Source organism: Lepisma saccharinum, chromosome 3 (genome assembly GCF_977018435.1).
Source record: "Lepisma saccharinum chromosome 3, izLepSacc3.1, whole genome shotgun sequence".
NCBI lineage: Eukaryota > Metazoa > Arthropoda > Insecta > Zygentoma > Lepismatidae > Lepisma > Lepisma saccharinum.
In genome coordinates this window covers 118,957,513-118,973,559 of record NC_139231.1, presented here as the reverse complement: position 1 = coordinate 118,973,559, position 16,047 = coordinate 118,957,513, and the positions used below count along the sequence as shown (strand labels likewise).

At 36.1% G+C, this 16,047-nt stretch overlaps 1 protein-coding gene across 19 annotated transcripts in view; it reads left to right on the top strand.

Moving 5' to 3' along the window:
- The window catches only part of ATP8A (ATPase phospholipid transporting 8A1), a 293,688-nt gene that overhangs the window by 223,673 nt on the left and 53,968 nt on the right, over positions 1 to 16,047 (top strand). For all 19 annotated transcript variants that reach the window (XM_083119296.1, XM_083119290.1, XM_083119287.1 and 16 more), the window contains 4 exons: positions 1,186 to 1,394; positions 2,296 to 2,394; positions 7,014 to 7,174; positions 10,931 to 11,128. In XM_083119296.1, the coding sequence (XP_082975422.1) occupies positions 1,186 to 1,394; positions 2,296 to 2,394; positions 7,014 to 7,174; positions 10,931 to 11,128 (667 nt within the window). The remainder of the gene's footprint in view (positions 1 to 1,185; positions 1,395 to 2,295; positions 2,395 to 7,013; positions 7,175 to 10,930; positions 11,129 to 16,047) is intronic.

Genomic DNA, 16,047 nt, shown 5'->3' with positions numbered 1-16,047 from the left:
CTGTTTTTGTCTTGGAATAACTTTTACAAAGAAAATTGAAAATAGCAATTAGAAAATATTTTATTGTGCATCCCCCGTCGCTTAGAACGCAGCTATGTAATATCCATCTTTATAATCCCAGTCCCCTCCGAAGAAGACGAAAAAACAGAGTCCTTTGTATGCCAGTGATACTGATCATAATGCTTAGGGGGGACTACATTTCAACAAACATGAAAATGATTGGATGTACACGAAGTAAATATAGTTTTAAACAGTTAAATGTTCAATGTAGATGAGTTTTACTGCGACGTCATCGAAATAAATATTATAGGATGGAGCCGCCATGATTGCGAACCTGCTAGGTAAACAAACGCGACCTAACATTGGAACGGGGGAAATTTAAACCCAATAGTCCATTATGCAATAATCGGTGGCTCAAATAGAAGCTCCCGCTTGTCATTTAATTCTCTGAATGTATGCTTTTTCTACATACCAACCATTAACAAAACTGGATGTACTAGGAGTCAGGAGACGGTTCCCTGGAAAAGTAAGGGAAAAATAACTAAGTCAGAACGTTGAGAGGTTCTTTTTTCGCCAGATACCCCTACATAGGGACTAGGGGTGCCAGGGATGCAGGGGAAACTTGGAAAAAAGGACCTCTCAACGTTCGGACTTAGTCCTTTTCCCCTATTTGTCGATTGCGCAGAGTTTGAACATTGAAGAATTAGTATAGTGCTGCTTCCAGACGACACATTTAATTTTTTTTTTTTAAAAAAAACAACTTACTGCTGTTTCCCAAAAATGAAATCATAAATATGATATGCCACTATATTTGAAGCTGAGCTGGAATGTGCTAGGCACTTTATCTATCTGTACGATCCGTTTATGTTAGTGTAGTGTATATATCCCTCGCTCGATGACCTCCTACTGCAGTCACCCATATGTTCAAAATACCACGACTTGACTTGCGCTATACATTTTTGTAAGGCAGCAGCTATTACTCTTAACTTGTTACAAAGTTACAGACTCTTAGTGTGTATATATATTTTGTGTTTTTGAGATAAATATTATTAAGAACGATTAGCACATCAAACTTTGGAACATCATTTGGCAAATGTATAATATATTGAACACTGTATCTGCATTCTGCATCAGAATATTTTCTTAACATTTAGTGATATTTTTTTCTTTCTCATTTTTTTGCAGATGAAGATGATCGGACATCAGGAGTCACTGAAATGCCTGATGTCACAGAGTATCGCATCATTTTCATCAACAACCCACAACCTCAGAAGTACTGCACAAATCATATCACAACAGCCAAGTACAATCTCATCTCTTTCATTCCAAGCTTTCTGTTTGAACAGTTTCGCCGATATTCTAACTGCTTCTTCCTCTTCATCGCATTACTCCAGGTTTGTATTCATCTATTATGCGATTTTTTCTGACTAATTAAATCTGGAATTTAGAGGAATATTTTTAAAGTGTTACTTTGGTCTGGAACTGCAAATTTGCATGATTACAAAGCTTTTGTGATATTTGCAGTTTTGTTGAATGATGGATTGATTTAGTTTAGTTAACTTTGTCTTTCTTCATCTTTCGTGAAGATGAGGATGAATGGTGATAAGATGAAATGGATGAAGGGAGAATCACAAATATATAGGGACGATACAACACCAGTCCCACAGAAGATTATCCTGGCTGCAAGTCCAGGCGCCACAGCTGTATGTTGATTGCTTGACTCAAAATCTTGCCACCAGTCTCTGTAGTGGAATGATTAGCACAGCACTCTACAATGCCAAGGGCCTCTGGTTTGAATCCTGTCCTGGACGTGGGTGTTCTTTTTGAGTGTTCTTTTGTCAATTTCATCATTCATCCTTATCATCACCATTGACCCAAAGTGATGTGAAATAAGATAATTACAAATATATTCATGATAGCTACAAATTTGCAATTACAGTACTTCAACGTAGGTATTTAGCATAGTTTTTTATATCTCTTTTTGGAACATCATCATTATTATTATTCATTCATGAAAATTATCAAATAATATTTACATTAGGGTTAAACATTATTTTGTTAAACAATAATATGAAAAATATTAGTTGTATTAATTTTTTATAGAAAATAATGTTAATAAAAACAAATCAACAAGGTTATTAAAACACTACATGCTGTAGTGAATTATAACATTAATGTTCTATCTCATGTGTAGCTTTCTTCGCACGTTTGTGCTACAATTACTTACGTTAAAAATTATATATAATTACAATTTATAGACTTGTTCATACTGGTATATTCATAATTCTATTACAGCAAATCCCAGATGTTTCACCAACAGGTCGTTACACAACGCTAGTCCCTCTCATATTCATTTTGAGTGTTTCTGCTATAAAGGAGATTATAGAAGATATAGTAAGTTAGAAAATTGTCTTTATATATTGTATTGTGATATATTTGTTTGTTGTTTTTTCTTTGGGCATCATTTTTTCCTGAATATGAATATCAAACATATGAACATGTATTATTACTTTTTTGAAGTATAAGGACTACCTATGAGTGAGTGAGTGTGAGAGAGAGAGAGAGAGAGAGAGAGAGAGGATGAGAGAAATAAATATGCTTCTTGATGTGCTCAAACTGCTAAATTATGAGAAGTCGAAAATTGTGTTTATGCTTATCAACCTTTGTAAGAGAACATTTCATTGTTGTTGTTTGGCTACCTGAATATTCTAAAATCAGACGACTACCACTCGCTTTATTTAAAATACTAAATAGTTAACGTATTCATTCAAATTGTAATGTTTCACTAGAATTTATAACCGGTTAGGAACATAATGATGTAGTTTTATCACCCACAAAAATTAGCCCTTTCCATCTATTTTTCTCACCTCTATTTATTACATTTAAAAATTCCCTAATAATGTGGCGGGTGCAGAGAATGATAGAAGGACGTAAGGCACAAAAATGATTTAACGTAATAGTTAAGATGAATTATTGTCAAACTATACCGTTTTGGACTGTGTTTTAAGTATGTGTAATATTGGTCTGTGCTTAAGTAAGTGTAGTGTTATGTATTTGCTTGTACGTGTGTAAGGAACAAAAAAAAGATGTATGTGTGAGTGTGAGTGTGTGTGCCTGTATCTATAGGTTAGATTACCTTTCTTATATGTAATTTTTCTTTGTATTTTTTATTTCTCTGTGATTTTTATATATTTTTTTCTTTCTTTTCTTTTTCAATATTTTAATTATTTCATATTCAATTTTTTTGTAAACATATTCAAGTGGAAGAAAAGGCTCCACAGCCTTAACTTCGAATAAGCCTATGGGACACGAGGCCCCTTCGCCCACCCTTTGCTATGGCATTGTTGTTATGATAATTCCTCCCATTGTCACAGTACACTGAAGGTCAGATATGAGGAGTAAAAGAATAAACAAAGAAATAAAAGTGCATTCTCTGCAGTGGTCTCAGGTTCGATTCCATTGTAAGGCACCTTCTAGACTCGTTCTGATCCAAATTTAAACTGTAGGTCCAGTTCCGATTAGCCTATCATGAGCATACATTGGACATCTTGAGCCTCTTAAACGTGGTGATAAAAATACAGAACAAATGAGTCTTGAATATTATTAGGTATAATAATATATCCAAAAACATGCAGTTGAGAGGGGCAATCGATCGCCACTTTTGCCCTCCCCATGGATCCGTGCCTGGTTTGTTTCCAAGTGACATTGTGTCACTTGTTATTTCGGTTTGTAAGCTCTCTAAGACGTTAGGATCGAAAATTAGGATGCTGGCTAGTGTGATAATGTCGGCCTTCCCAGACTACTTTCTGTGAATGTGTTGTGATTATTTGGGTGTAGCTTCCTAAAGCATTAGTTTCAGCGGTTGATTTAATAAGAAACTTAGCTAATTTGTATGCATCATTTGGTTAACTGTAGGGATGGACGATATCGGAAATTAGGTATCGTAATATATCTATCATCACTAGACCGGATTTTTAGGTTCTAAAAAATATGCTTTTAGGTACCCAAAATAGGCTCTATTCTAAAAATCCTAAAGTAGGTTCTAAAAACCTTAAATTAGGCTCGAAAAACCTTAAATTAGGCTAGAATAATCCTGAAATAGGTTGCAAAAAGACTTAATTTGGTACAAAATTCCTGAAAAATACTTATTAGATACAATCGTTAAAAACAAAATTTCACAAGAACAGTAATAACCAAATATATATTTCTAAACAAATTTTCATTTCTTTATATCATTTTCAAAATCATCTACAAATTATATAATACTGCACTTGTGCTGTTAGAGAAAGTTAGTGGTTGGTATGAAAAATGAATTATGTATGTATAATTTGCTGCGCAATATCAGGGTGGCTACTCACGTGGAATTCCTTGAATTCTGGGAATTATGCGTAAATTATTTGCTCTGGAAATTATTTATGAATTTTGGCAAGACATGAAAAAAGTTACAACCGGATGTTTTCTCTAGTCCCATTTTCTCTCCGTAGACGTGAAAAATTGCAACTTTTATTAATCCAAATCGCATTAAATTTATACATGTTTATACGTGCCCTGAGGAAAGTTTCCCTCAGTTTAGCTTTTATTTTATTTTTTTTAGGAAGAAAAAGAAAGCTACATGGAAAATAAAACAAAATTTTCTCAATCTGTTAATTTTGTTAGTGTGTTTTGCAGAACAATCTATCTGACAGACGGAAGATTATTACAAAATAATATATCTTGAAGTTGATTAGGTAAATTTTTTGATACATTGGAATCATACAAACCCTTAACATTGTTAATATTTTTGTGTGTGGAAGGGAGGGTGAGAGTCGGTAATACGTAAGGTTGGAATAGAGAAAACATCTGCTTGTATCCTTGAATTTTTTCATGGTCCTATTGACCATCATGAATCCTTTTGCGTTATCCACACTCAAACTCCACCTCTTGTCTGTGAGGATCATTTCGTGTGCTGAAAATTATCTTTCAACAAAAAAATTGTTAGTAGTGTGATTGTAATCAAGGGGTTCCGGGTTCGATACCCGGTGGAAGCACATAGAGCTTCGGATCCCATTTTAAACTGTAGGTCCAGTCTCGATTAGCCTTACTGTGCATAAAGTGGAATTAAAACACCAAATCAATCAATCAATTAAAGCAAATTTGAATGCTGAAACATTACTTCGCAAGGCGTGAATGCCAAAAAGGACCAAACTGACACGAGAGTGAGCAAGGCTGCACAAATCGAAGTTTGCACTTGGGACTGTGCAGGCAGTAGAGACGATTGGTTGCCAAAACTGAGAATGGGGAGGAGGGGGGACAAGAAGTTTACTTTATCTTAGTAAGCAAGGCTTAGCATTAAAAGTCTATAGTGCGGGGTTAAAAAGTAGTGGGGAACTGTCGGCTTTTCGCTGCCACTGTGTGCAGATAAGAGCGTCAGACATTTTGTTTTATTTAGAACTTTGATAAACATCATATACTTGGAGGGAGGGAAATCGTCAGGAAACATGTTTCAAACATTCCAGTCATGGAATTATTTCGCTACCAAACCTAGTAAATACCTCTGTGAGATAAAAAAATCCTGTAAAACCTAAATAAAAATATAAAATCATAAAAAAAGGTTTAATTTAGGCACATAACCCTAAAATAGGTTCTAACAAGCAAAATAGGTTATTTTAGGCACTATAAAACTTCATCAGTTGTTTCGGTTATTATTGAAACACTGATATAACTTGTTATTTCTTATTTACCTGCAAAGGAAAAAATAGGTTAAAAACCTAAAATCCGAGGTCTAATCATCACAGATGATACAATACGATATTGTACCTAAATACAAGTATCAAAATAGACTAAAATTGGAGCCAAATCTTCGCTTGAAAGTTTCAAGTGCACGACCACACAAGAGACTGTATCAGGCTATGTAGGCACATCCTCCTCACTAGAAACTCTGAGGATTTACAATAAAATCTCCACAATTGTGCTTGATTTATTTTTTGTTCTTTACTTTGTTAAATAACTCTGGAAAAAATATATGAAAATTATTTTTTTTATGTACTCCTTAGCATACACATGTTTCACATTTTTATTTTTGTAACTAAACAATTATAAATATTGTAAATGTAGGAAAACCCAATAAAATAATAAACGTAGGATTCTAATGCTTATTTGTTTACCATCTTTCCACATACAGTCTGACTGTCATTTTGCTCTATTGCAGATACAGGCCTCCAACATATCAAAATCCAATCAGGCTGCCAAAAAATTCCCCAAAACCCACTCTTCGAAGAAAACCTATGGTGGGGTTATATTAGACGTTTAGTTACAACTAAAGGGTACAATGAGAAAAAAGTTTGAGAACCACTGATATATATCGTCCCCACGATTCATATCGCGACAATATATCATCTAGTTGATATCGCCTGGATGATATTTTATCAATATCACGATATATTGTCTAGACAATATATTGCCCAACACTAGTTAACTGTAGCTGGGATTTGGGATAACTTATGGAATGTAAGAAGAGGTGCAAGAAGTGTGAGGAAGTATCATGGTACTTGATAAAGGTCCAATAGTGTAGCAATTGCCTGTAGAGGCTGGAGGGAACTAATTTAAAACCTTATTTGACACACACAACAGCATTTTTTTCATTTGTTGGACCCCTCCTAATGTGCCTTATTTGTGTTTTTTAAAGTACAAACAGGAAGAAGAAACACACAGGGTGGTTGTTTTAATTAATTTTAGTAGTATGATCTACAGATGAAAATTGTTAATGAGGAACCAAGATCCAAAAGAATTGGAAAATAGCAACTAGAAAACGGTTTTACAAAATGTCACTTGTTCAGAAATTATTTTCAGTGCACATACTTAGGACCATCACTAAAGACAATTACTTTTCTATGGGCCACATCAGATCTATGTCCACTGGTATTGTTGTCCTTTATCATTTGCCAAGTTATTTTTGTAAGGTATTCTCAAGCTTGTTAATTTGAATATTGAATCATGAAATTAAGATTCTTGTCAATGTTCTTATTCCATTGCAGAAGCGGCATAGAGCAGATGATGAGATAAACAACCGTGAAATTGAAGTATATCGAGATGATCATTGGCAGTGGGTAAAATGGCGGAATATAGCTATAGGGGACATAGTTAAAGTACACAACAATGATTTTTTTCCTGCAGATCTTGTGCTTCTTTCATCCAGGTGACTTTTCTTACTTTTCATTTTTGTGTTAGTAATCCAATTCAAATTTTATTCCCAGTATATTATGCAATATAATGCATTTACATTGCATGAAATACTGGACATAAAATTTGAATTGGATTACTAATGCATTTAAATTGTATGAACTTTAACAGTTGTGTTATAACATGGATACGGTTTCCATGTACTGTTTGTTGGGGTATAAGACACACTTTTATCCTTTAAAAATGGCCCCAAAAAACAGGGTGCATCTTATATGCCAATACTCAGTTTTTGATTACCTTCTTTTCTGGAAATTTTCTGTTTTCTGAGTTAGATGATTCTTTCTTGCTTCCTTTTGGTGTGTGTCAAAGAAGATTAAAATGTATACTTTCATTAGATTAGGTAAGTTATTTGTTGAAAGTAGACTTACATATTACTTTATATTTGAAGTACTGTAAATTAATTATAAATTCAGTGATCAAGCTCTTTCCTAAAAAATATATACAAAATTGAAATTGAATATATACCGGCAAATGTGGTGATTGCTACAATGCATTAGACTTCACATCACTATAATGTTAAGGTCCTTATTATTGTCACATTTGCACCAGGTTAGACCTGCACAGATGGGTTTTTGGTGCTTATACAATGTATGCTACTTAATGAGCTAATCATGCATAGAAGGAACTGTCACACTTCAGTATTTACTTTTTATTTGTGTTGGCACATTGTTAATTCTGTGGCGCTAGGTGCTTAGCTGTAGCTGAATTTTGGCATTTTTTTAAACGATAGTTTTCAAAATATCAGCTGCCATGTTGATTTACAGTTTAATGATAATGACAGTATTTATGGTGTAACATGATTAGTATTTAGTATTTTCTACAAAAAATGTTTTCTATTTTTGTCTGTAAAAATTATTGAATTTTAAATCAAAATATATATACGAGGTTTGGCTAGAAAAAAACCGGATTGATGTTGCTATTGGCAAACAACGAATGCGCGAAGGTTGAGCAATGCATGATTCTATACTACCATACCCTGCCTACAGAATGACTAATTGCCCTGGGTGCAGGCCTCTCAGTTTTGCTGTGGCACTTGGACAAAGCGGAACGTGCGTCTGTGCTCCGTCGGAAAAATGCTGAGTATTAAAATGGAACAGCGTGTCAATATGAAGTTCCTTTACAAACTGGGGAAATCCGCAACAGAAGCGTACGACATGTTAAAATCTGTGTACGGGGATGAGTGTTTATCACGCACACAAGTGTTTGAGTGGTTTAAACGGTTTAAAGAAGGACAGGAAATGATCCAAGACAACCCACGTTCAGGACGACCATGCACGTCAAAAACGGAAACAAATATTCAAAAAGTGAGTGATGTGATTCGAAAAGATCGTCGATTGACCATTAGAGCAGTTGCTGAAATCACAGGAATAGACCAAGAATGTGTTCGACAAATTTTACACGAGAATTTGGACATGAGTAAAGTGTGTTCAAAACTCGTGCCAAGAAACCTGACATTGGAACAGAAGGAAGCTCGAGTGAACATTTGTACGAACACTTTGAAGAACATTGAAACAGACCCTACATTCTTAGAGAGAGTGATAACCTGTGATGAATCGTGGTTTTTCACGTACGACCCTGCCACGAAGCGCCAATCAATGCATTGGAAGACCCCGAGCTCGCCACGTCACAAGAAAGCTCGCATGAGCAAGTCCAAATTCAAAGCCATGAGTGTCTTTTTCGACATTCGAGGCATTGTGTACGTTCATTGGGTACCCGAGGGTCAAATTGTAAACCAACATCATTACATTAATGTGCTCAAAACCCTTCGTGAGCGAGTAAGAAGACGACGACCTGATTTGTGGCAACGGAAGTCATGGATTCTGCACCAAGACAATGCTCCTGTCCATACGGCCCTGTCAGTGAAGACATTTTTGGCTAAATATGGCATCCCAGTGTTAGAACATCCGCCATATTCGCCGGACCTTGCTCCCTGTGACTTCTTTTTATTCCCCAGAGTGAAGTCCGCCCTAAAAGGAAGCAGATTTGAGACAGTAGAAGCTGTGCAAAGAAAAGCGACGGATGTAATGAACATGATCTCCGAAAATGACTGGCAACACTGCTTCCAGCAATGGAAAATTCGTATGGAGCGGTGTACAGATCGTGCAGGCGAGTACTTTGAAGGAGATAAAGTTCCTGTTGTACAAAATGCCGAATAAAAGATTTCATAGCATCAGTCCGGTTTTTTTCTAGCCAAACCTCGTATATATATGTAATTATTACTAAGGAGTAATACTAACAAATAAAGATGATATTAAAGAGGAAATAAAAAGCAGGCTTAATTCAGGAAATGCATGCTACTTTTGTCTTCTCGTTTAATATCTAAGAAACTAAAAGTTAAAATATACAAAACTGTAATTTTGCCCATAGTATTATATGAATGCAAAAGTTGGTCCCATACATTGGTCCCTTATTTGAAAATAAGATCCTTAGGAAAATATTTGGACCTCAAAGGGATAAGGAGACAGGTGAATGGCGAAGGTTACATAATTTAGAACTACATAATTTGTATTCATGTCCAGATATTATTAGAATGATTAAATGAAGAAGACTTAGGTGGGCAGGCCATGTGGCACGAATGGGAGAGGAAAGAGGAGTTCACAGGATTCTTGTTGGGAAATCTGATGGTAAGAGACCTGTAGGAAGGCCAAGATGAAGATGGAGGGATAACGTTGAGATGGACCTAAAGGAAATCGGTAGGAATGGAAATGAGTATATAGATCTTGCTCAGGATAGGGACAGATGGAAATCAATCAAATCGTTTTTTATTTTCAAATCGGGTAGGGGTTACATGTACTTTTTTTTAGTACTCATTCATCATTTTACAACCTTTTCCTGTTATTGACATTCTTTTTTTTTAGGAATGCTGGGCCCTAAAGGGGGAGGGTTATGACCCACACGAACCCCCCTCCCCTTGAGCACACCACTGATTGCTGCTACCCCAAGTAGTCCATCTTATGTGTTTCTTTAGTTTTTTTATTGGTAACCTTCTGTAAAAGGAGATAATTTCTCTGTTGAAGGAAATAAACAAATAAAATAAATAAATAAATAAAGTGTCGATGTCACCCCTTGTCACTGCATAATTTACAGGCTTTAACATGATGTTGATTAATGGATTTCATTGTTTTTCTGCATTTAAGTATATTAAATTGTGCGGGGAGTCAGCTTGCGTAAATGTATTGTTTGCGCCTGGTGAAAAATGTTTTTCTTGCATCTTGAAAAACAGATATTAATGGATTTTGAGGGGCTTGGGTTCCAAAGACAGGAAGTAAAAATGGTGAGATATTTTGAAAAGAAATCTGAGTTATTAAGGGTAATGAGTGATTGAAATCTCTCGCACAGTCTAGTGTTGAAAGTTGTGGAAATCAGAAAGCACTGAGAATCTGCTGCTGATCGATTAATTTGAGCCAGTGTAAGTCCATCCTCATTGACAAAATGAACATCAAGAGGTAAAATGCAAGATTAAATAACCAAAATGTAAATACAAATTCATTGATAATATAAATTTATTAACAGGTTATAAAATGTTCAGAGTAAAAATGGAAAACTCAAAAGGTACTATACATGATCAGTAGTCAGTTCTGATTGTTTTTTTGTTGTTTTTTTTTAATGTGAAATACGTATGTTCTTTCTGCCTGAGGAGAGAAATTGTTTTATTTTTTGAATTTATTATTGACTATAACATACAAATTTATCATTATTATTTTATTTTCAGTGAACCTCAAGCTATTTGTTACATAGAAACTTCAAATCTGGATGGGGAAACAAATTTAAAAATACGCCAAGGTTTGACAGATACCTCACGATTGCTAGAAACAAAGGATTTGGCCCAGTTCAAGGGGACACTAGAAGCAGAGCTTCCAAATCAACATCTATATGAGTTCACGGGTACCTTGAAAGAGAGTGGAAAGCAGTAAGTATAATTGTTTGTAACTTTGGCACTAAAACAGCACATAACTTATGCCTTGCTTGACAAACATTTGACATGTAGGATATACAGTGTGTATTATATCAAACTAAGAAATGCAAAAAAAACTGCAGTTAACTGGTCATTCAGTATTAATTGAATAAACAAAATAAAGATTATGGGCATAGTTAAACATATAATTCTCAGGGAGGTGCTGTCATCTTAATCATCCTTCGCCGTTTCCTGCCTCTGGCTGGGTCTGCATAGAAGTGAAGCCTCTCCCTTCCACCACTCCTCTCTATCCACGGTGTTCCAATCTTGTCCTCTTCTCCTAACACTCTCTACTATCTTCTCTCTCCACCTACATCTTGGTCTCCCCCTTGGCCTTATTCCCACTCCTTGAGGCATTGTAAGTTCTTACTGGTAGTCTTCTTCATGTGTCCGAACCATCTCATCTGTGCCCGATCTATCCTGTCCTGAAGCTTCACCACCCCCACTGTTTGTCGGATCTCCTCAGTCCTTATTCTATCCCTTCTAGTCTTCCCCAATATACTCCTTAAAAATTTAATCTCCACTGACTGCATCTTTCTTTTGTCTCTCTCTGTCATTGTCCAAGTCTCTGTTCTGTACATAATTATTGGCACATAGTATGTTTTATATATCGAATGCTTTGATATAGTCCACCATCCATTTGTCCTCTTCTATTTACCTCCTCATATATTCTTTCACTTCTCTCAATTATGCTTCTTAGATATTTGAAGCTCTCCACTACCCTCAACTCTTCCGTGTCCATTTTTATTGTTGGTTCATTTCTGGCTCTGTTTCTTGTTATTAGCACCTCACTCTTTTCTGCACTGAATATCATTCCTGCTCTTCTGATTTCCCCATTCCAACTATCAAGCTGTCTCTGTGCTACTTCTTCCCAGTTTCCCCATATTACTAAGTCATCAGTGAACAACAGGGCCTTCATCTCTTCCTCTCCTATCTTCTTCCCCACCTCTTCATTAATTGCATCCATTGTAATTATGAAGAGCAGTGGGGAAAGAGCACTTCCCTGTTTTAGTCCATTACTTATACTGAACCACTCTGTTCTTCCCACTGGTGTCTTCACACAGCTCTGGTTGGCCTTGTATGTGCTCTGCACTCTGCACACTATCTCTTCCTCGACTTCTTTCTCTCTTAGAGCCTTCCAAATCTTTGTCCTGTCCATGCTATCATATGCCTTTTCTATATCTAGGAATGCCATAATCAAATCATTTCCATACTCGTCGTGCCTTTCCTGTATTTGCCTTATTGTGAATATCAGGTCTACTGTTGATCTGCCTCTTCTAATCCATACTGTTCATCTCTCATGTTCAGCTCTGTTACTTCCCTTATTCTTTTCTCTAATATTTTCTCATACACCTTTGCTGAGTGGCACATTAGTGTTATTCCTCTGTAGTTTTTACATTCCTTTCTGTCCCCCCTTCTTTTTTAATACTGGAACTATTAGTCCCTTTGTCCAACCTCTTGGCACTTCTCTCTCTTTTGCCACACTATTTTCAGCACTGAACAGGCACTGCACACCAATCACTCCTTCTAGTACCATTTCCACTGGCACTTCATCTACTCCAGGTGCTCTACCTCTCTTCATTCTCTTCAATGCTTCCTCCACTTCTTTCCATGGGAGATTCATATTTTCTATCCAGTTTTCTTTTTCCTTCACATCTTCATGTTCATTTCCTTTTTTCACATTCAGAAATTTCTCGAAATGATTTCTCCACGTTCTCCTTATTTCTTCATCCTCTTCTACATTTCCTCTTTCCTCCCTTAGCTTACAGCTGTCTCCTCTTTCTCCTATTCTTTCTCTCACTAATCCATACAATACTTCCTTGTTCCCATCTACGTCATCTTCTAGCACTTTGGCCCATTCTTCCATCCACTTTCTTCTTTCCTTGTTTACTACTGTTTTTGCCTCTTTCATCTTTTCCATGTACTCTTTTCGTGCATTATGTGATTTATATTTAAACCATTTTTCACTGCCTCTCTAGTTCTTTCATTCCACCATGGTGTTTCTTTCTTCCTTCTTTTCTTGCTTGTCCTTCTACATAAGTTTTCGGCTGCCTCTACTAACCAAAATAACCCACAGCACGACAGCCCTTGAGAGCCTTGGCTTACCTACCGACTGCTGGTCTCCCTCCCACACTGTTCCTCCGTCACCTGTTATAGCGTGGAGATCTTAGACCAGTATTGGGGTGACGGGTGGTCAGCCCGACGAACCCCCAGCCGTTGTAGGTCTTCTCGACCGGGTTACCGCTCACTCATTCGGAACTCCCCAATGGTGGGTTGCCACCGGCCCTATACGTAGGCCGAATAAATTCCGACCAGAGCTGGATTCGAACCTACGCCGTCCCGCAGCGAACGATCTCAAGACGAGTGAACGCCTTAACCCGCTCGGCTACGGAGGAGGACCTGCCTCTACTAATTTCTGTTTTAAATCTTATCCATTCTGTTTCTACTCCTTTGGGTTCATCTCTTGGCACTTTAGTTCACATTTGATATTTCTCTTTCATCATCTTGTCCTTCAATTTCCATACTCTTGTCCTTCTTATCCTTCTCTCTTGTTCCTACCTTCTATCTTTTATTTTCCTCATATGTACTACTAGTAGCTTGTGGTCACTAAGTTCTCACTGGGTATTACTCTGATGTTGTTCATTATCTTCTTTACTTCCTTGTTTACCAATATATATTCTATTACAGACTTTTGTTCATTATTCCAAATGTATCTTGTAATTTTATGGCTGTAATATTTCTTCTTAAACCAGCTATTACCTACTAACAGTCCGTTTCTCTTACAAAGTCCAGTAGCCTCCTTCCCTCCACATTCTTCTGTCCCCATCGATCTGCTCCAAGTATTTCCATATACCCTGGTTCCTCTCTCTTTTCACTTGTGCATTAAAATTACTTATCACAAATTCTTCTTTCTCCTCCCTTGTACATCCTGTTTGTGGGGCATACACTTGAATTATTTCTATTACTTTCCCTCTTACATTCATTTTTAGTTTTATTATTCTGTCATTTGCCCTTTCTACTTCCTCACTTATTCCACTTCTGACTACAAATCCAACCCCACTTTCTTCAGTACCTTCCCAGTACAGTTTATAGTCTTTCCTCAATTTAATTTCTCCTCTTCCTTTCCATTTCGTTTTGCTCATTCCAAAGAAGTCGATTCCTCTTCTCTCAGTGTTCCAATATTTAATGTCTCTTTTCGTAGCTCACGTCGTCTCCAATTTCCAGTTTGGCTTGCTTCTTTCTTTTCTCAAATTTTTTATGGAGTTGCTGTAAAGCAAACAATTTTCACATTCTCTTTTTTTCTTTATTTCTTTCTTTAAATTCAAAGTTCAGTTCTTGGTGCTCAATAGAATGTAACGCAAGAGAAGTTAGTTGCTGAGTGTTGATCATATAGTTCTAGATTTGCAGTCTATTCTTAGTGTTTCTTTTGATATAATTAATCAGTTCCTTGAATGGTGGTCTCACTTTCTTGCTACCGAAGGTTCCAGGTTAGTATTGTCCGGGTCATGGGTGCTTCTTTGCGAATCTCTCTACTCGTCAATTTCCTCAAATTGCCATTCGTAATCATCATTGTGCTTAGGCAGAAATACAACATGAAACTAGCAAGATTGAAATAGTTAGTACTTTATTGTTGTTAGTGAATATTGTATAGTGTTTTGGTTTATTGATAAGATTGCTGATAAGATTTATATATTTATGTAAATAGTCAAGAATGAAATACATAATTCTGTCTTGTATTGTTCATGTTATTACATTTATTTTAAAAAAAGTAATGCATTCCAAAAAAAGAGGAGCGCAGTAACTATAAATTCTCTTCACATAAATGCAATTTGACAAACAGGAATTATGTTGTTGCCCTAATAAATTAGTTCCACAATCAGATAATAACTGCATATATAAACAGCTCCACATACAGCTTTAAATTCAAATAGGTTAACCAATTTCCATACCGCTACAAAATTTGACCTATCATTTCAATCAGATCTCTTACCATCACTGCAAAAGGCACTTTTCATTTCCATAAACTTCATTATGAAGTAAAAAAATACCGGGAGCAAATCCGCCACCTTACAATTCTCCTCTCCTTTGCAACCTACGCTAATAAAATATACCACACTGGCTGTTATCATGAAAAATATAAGCTATAATCAACAAACAACATTCAAACGCAGAGAAGGAAATACATAAACATTAGACTCAACAACTAGTCAACAAGGCCAACTCGACAACAGGCACGATCCAATTCAAAATGTCCACTCAAGAGCTTCCAACAGGAATTATATGCTGTACATAGAAACAATATTTCTATACTGATTTTGGCACAACTACCTTACCACTTACTGGAAGATAACACTTAGTAGAAAAATTTACTATTTTCTTTTTAATAAAATACCATCCATTATTAATAGTAACGTAATCACAATAGATTTCTCATTTGGTATAACCACAATAATAAATCACAATGACAAAGCAGACTCTCGATAGTTCTTCCTTAAAAAATACATTTCCCCTCACCTTGGAAAAAACACCCCTCACTCGCAACCACAGAATACTGGTTCATTCCGACATTGGTGGTAATTTGTAGTCTGTGCCCTTTTTGACATCATCCTGTGACTAGACCTGGCACATCGTAAGGCCTAAACATGCTTTTTGTATAATAAATTTCTCATTTTGCAGCCTCTTTTTTTCTTCAGCTGAGAAATATCGGTGCTGTTCTTTTGTATTTATATTTTTCCCGTATATATATACTATTGATTGAACTACCAGTGCGTAGTTAGAGATCGGTTAGTTCGGTTTATTAACCATCCATAATCAGTAGTACTCCATCAGTCTAAGTCAATTTGAGACATATTGGCATATCAGTTAATTGGCAA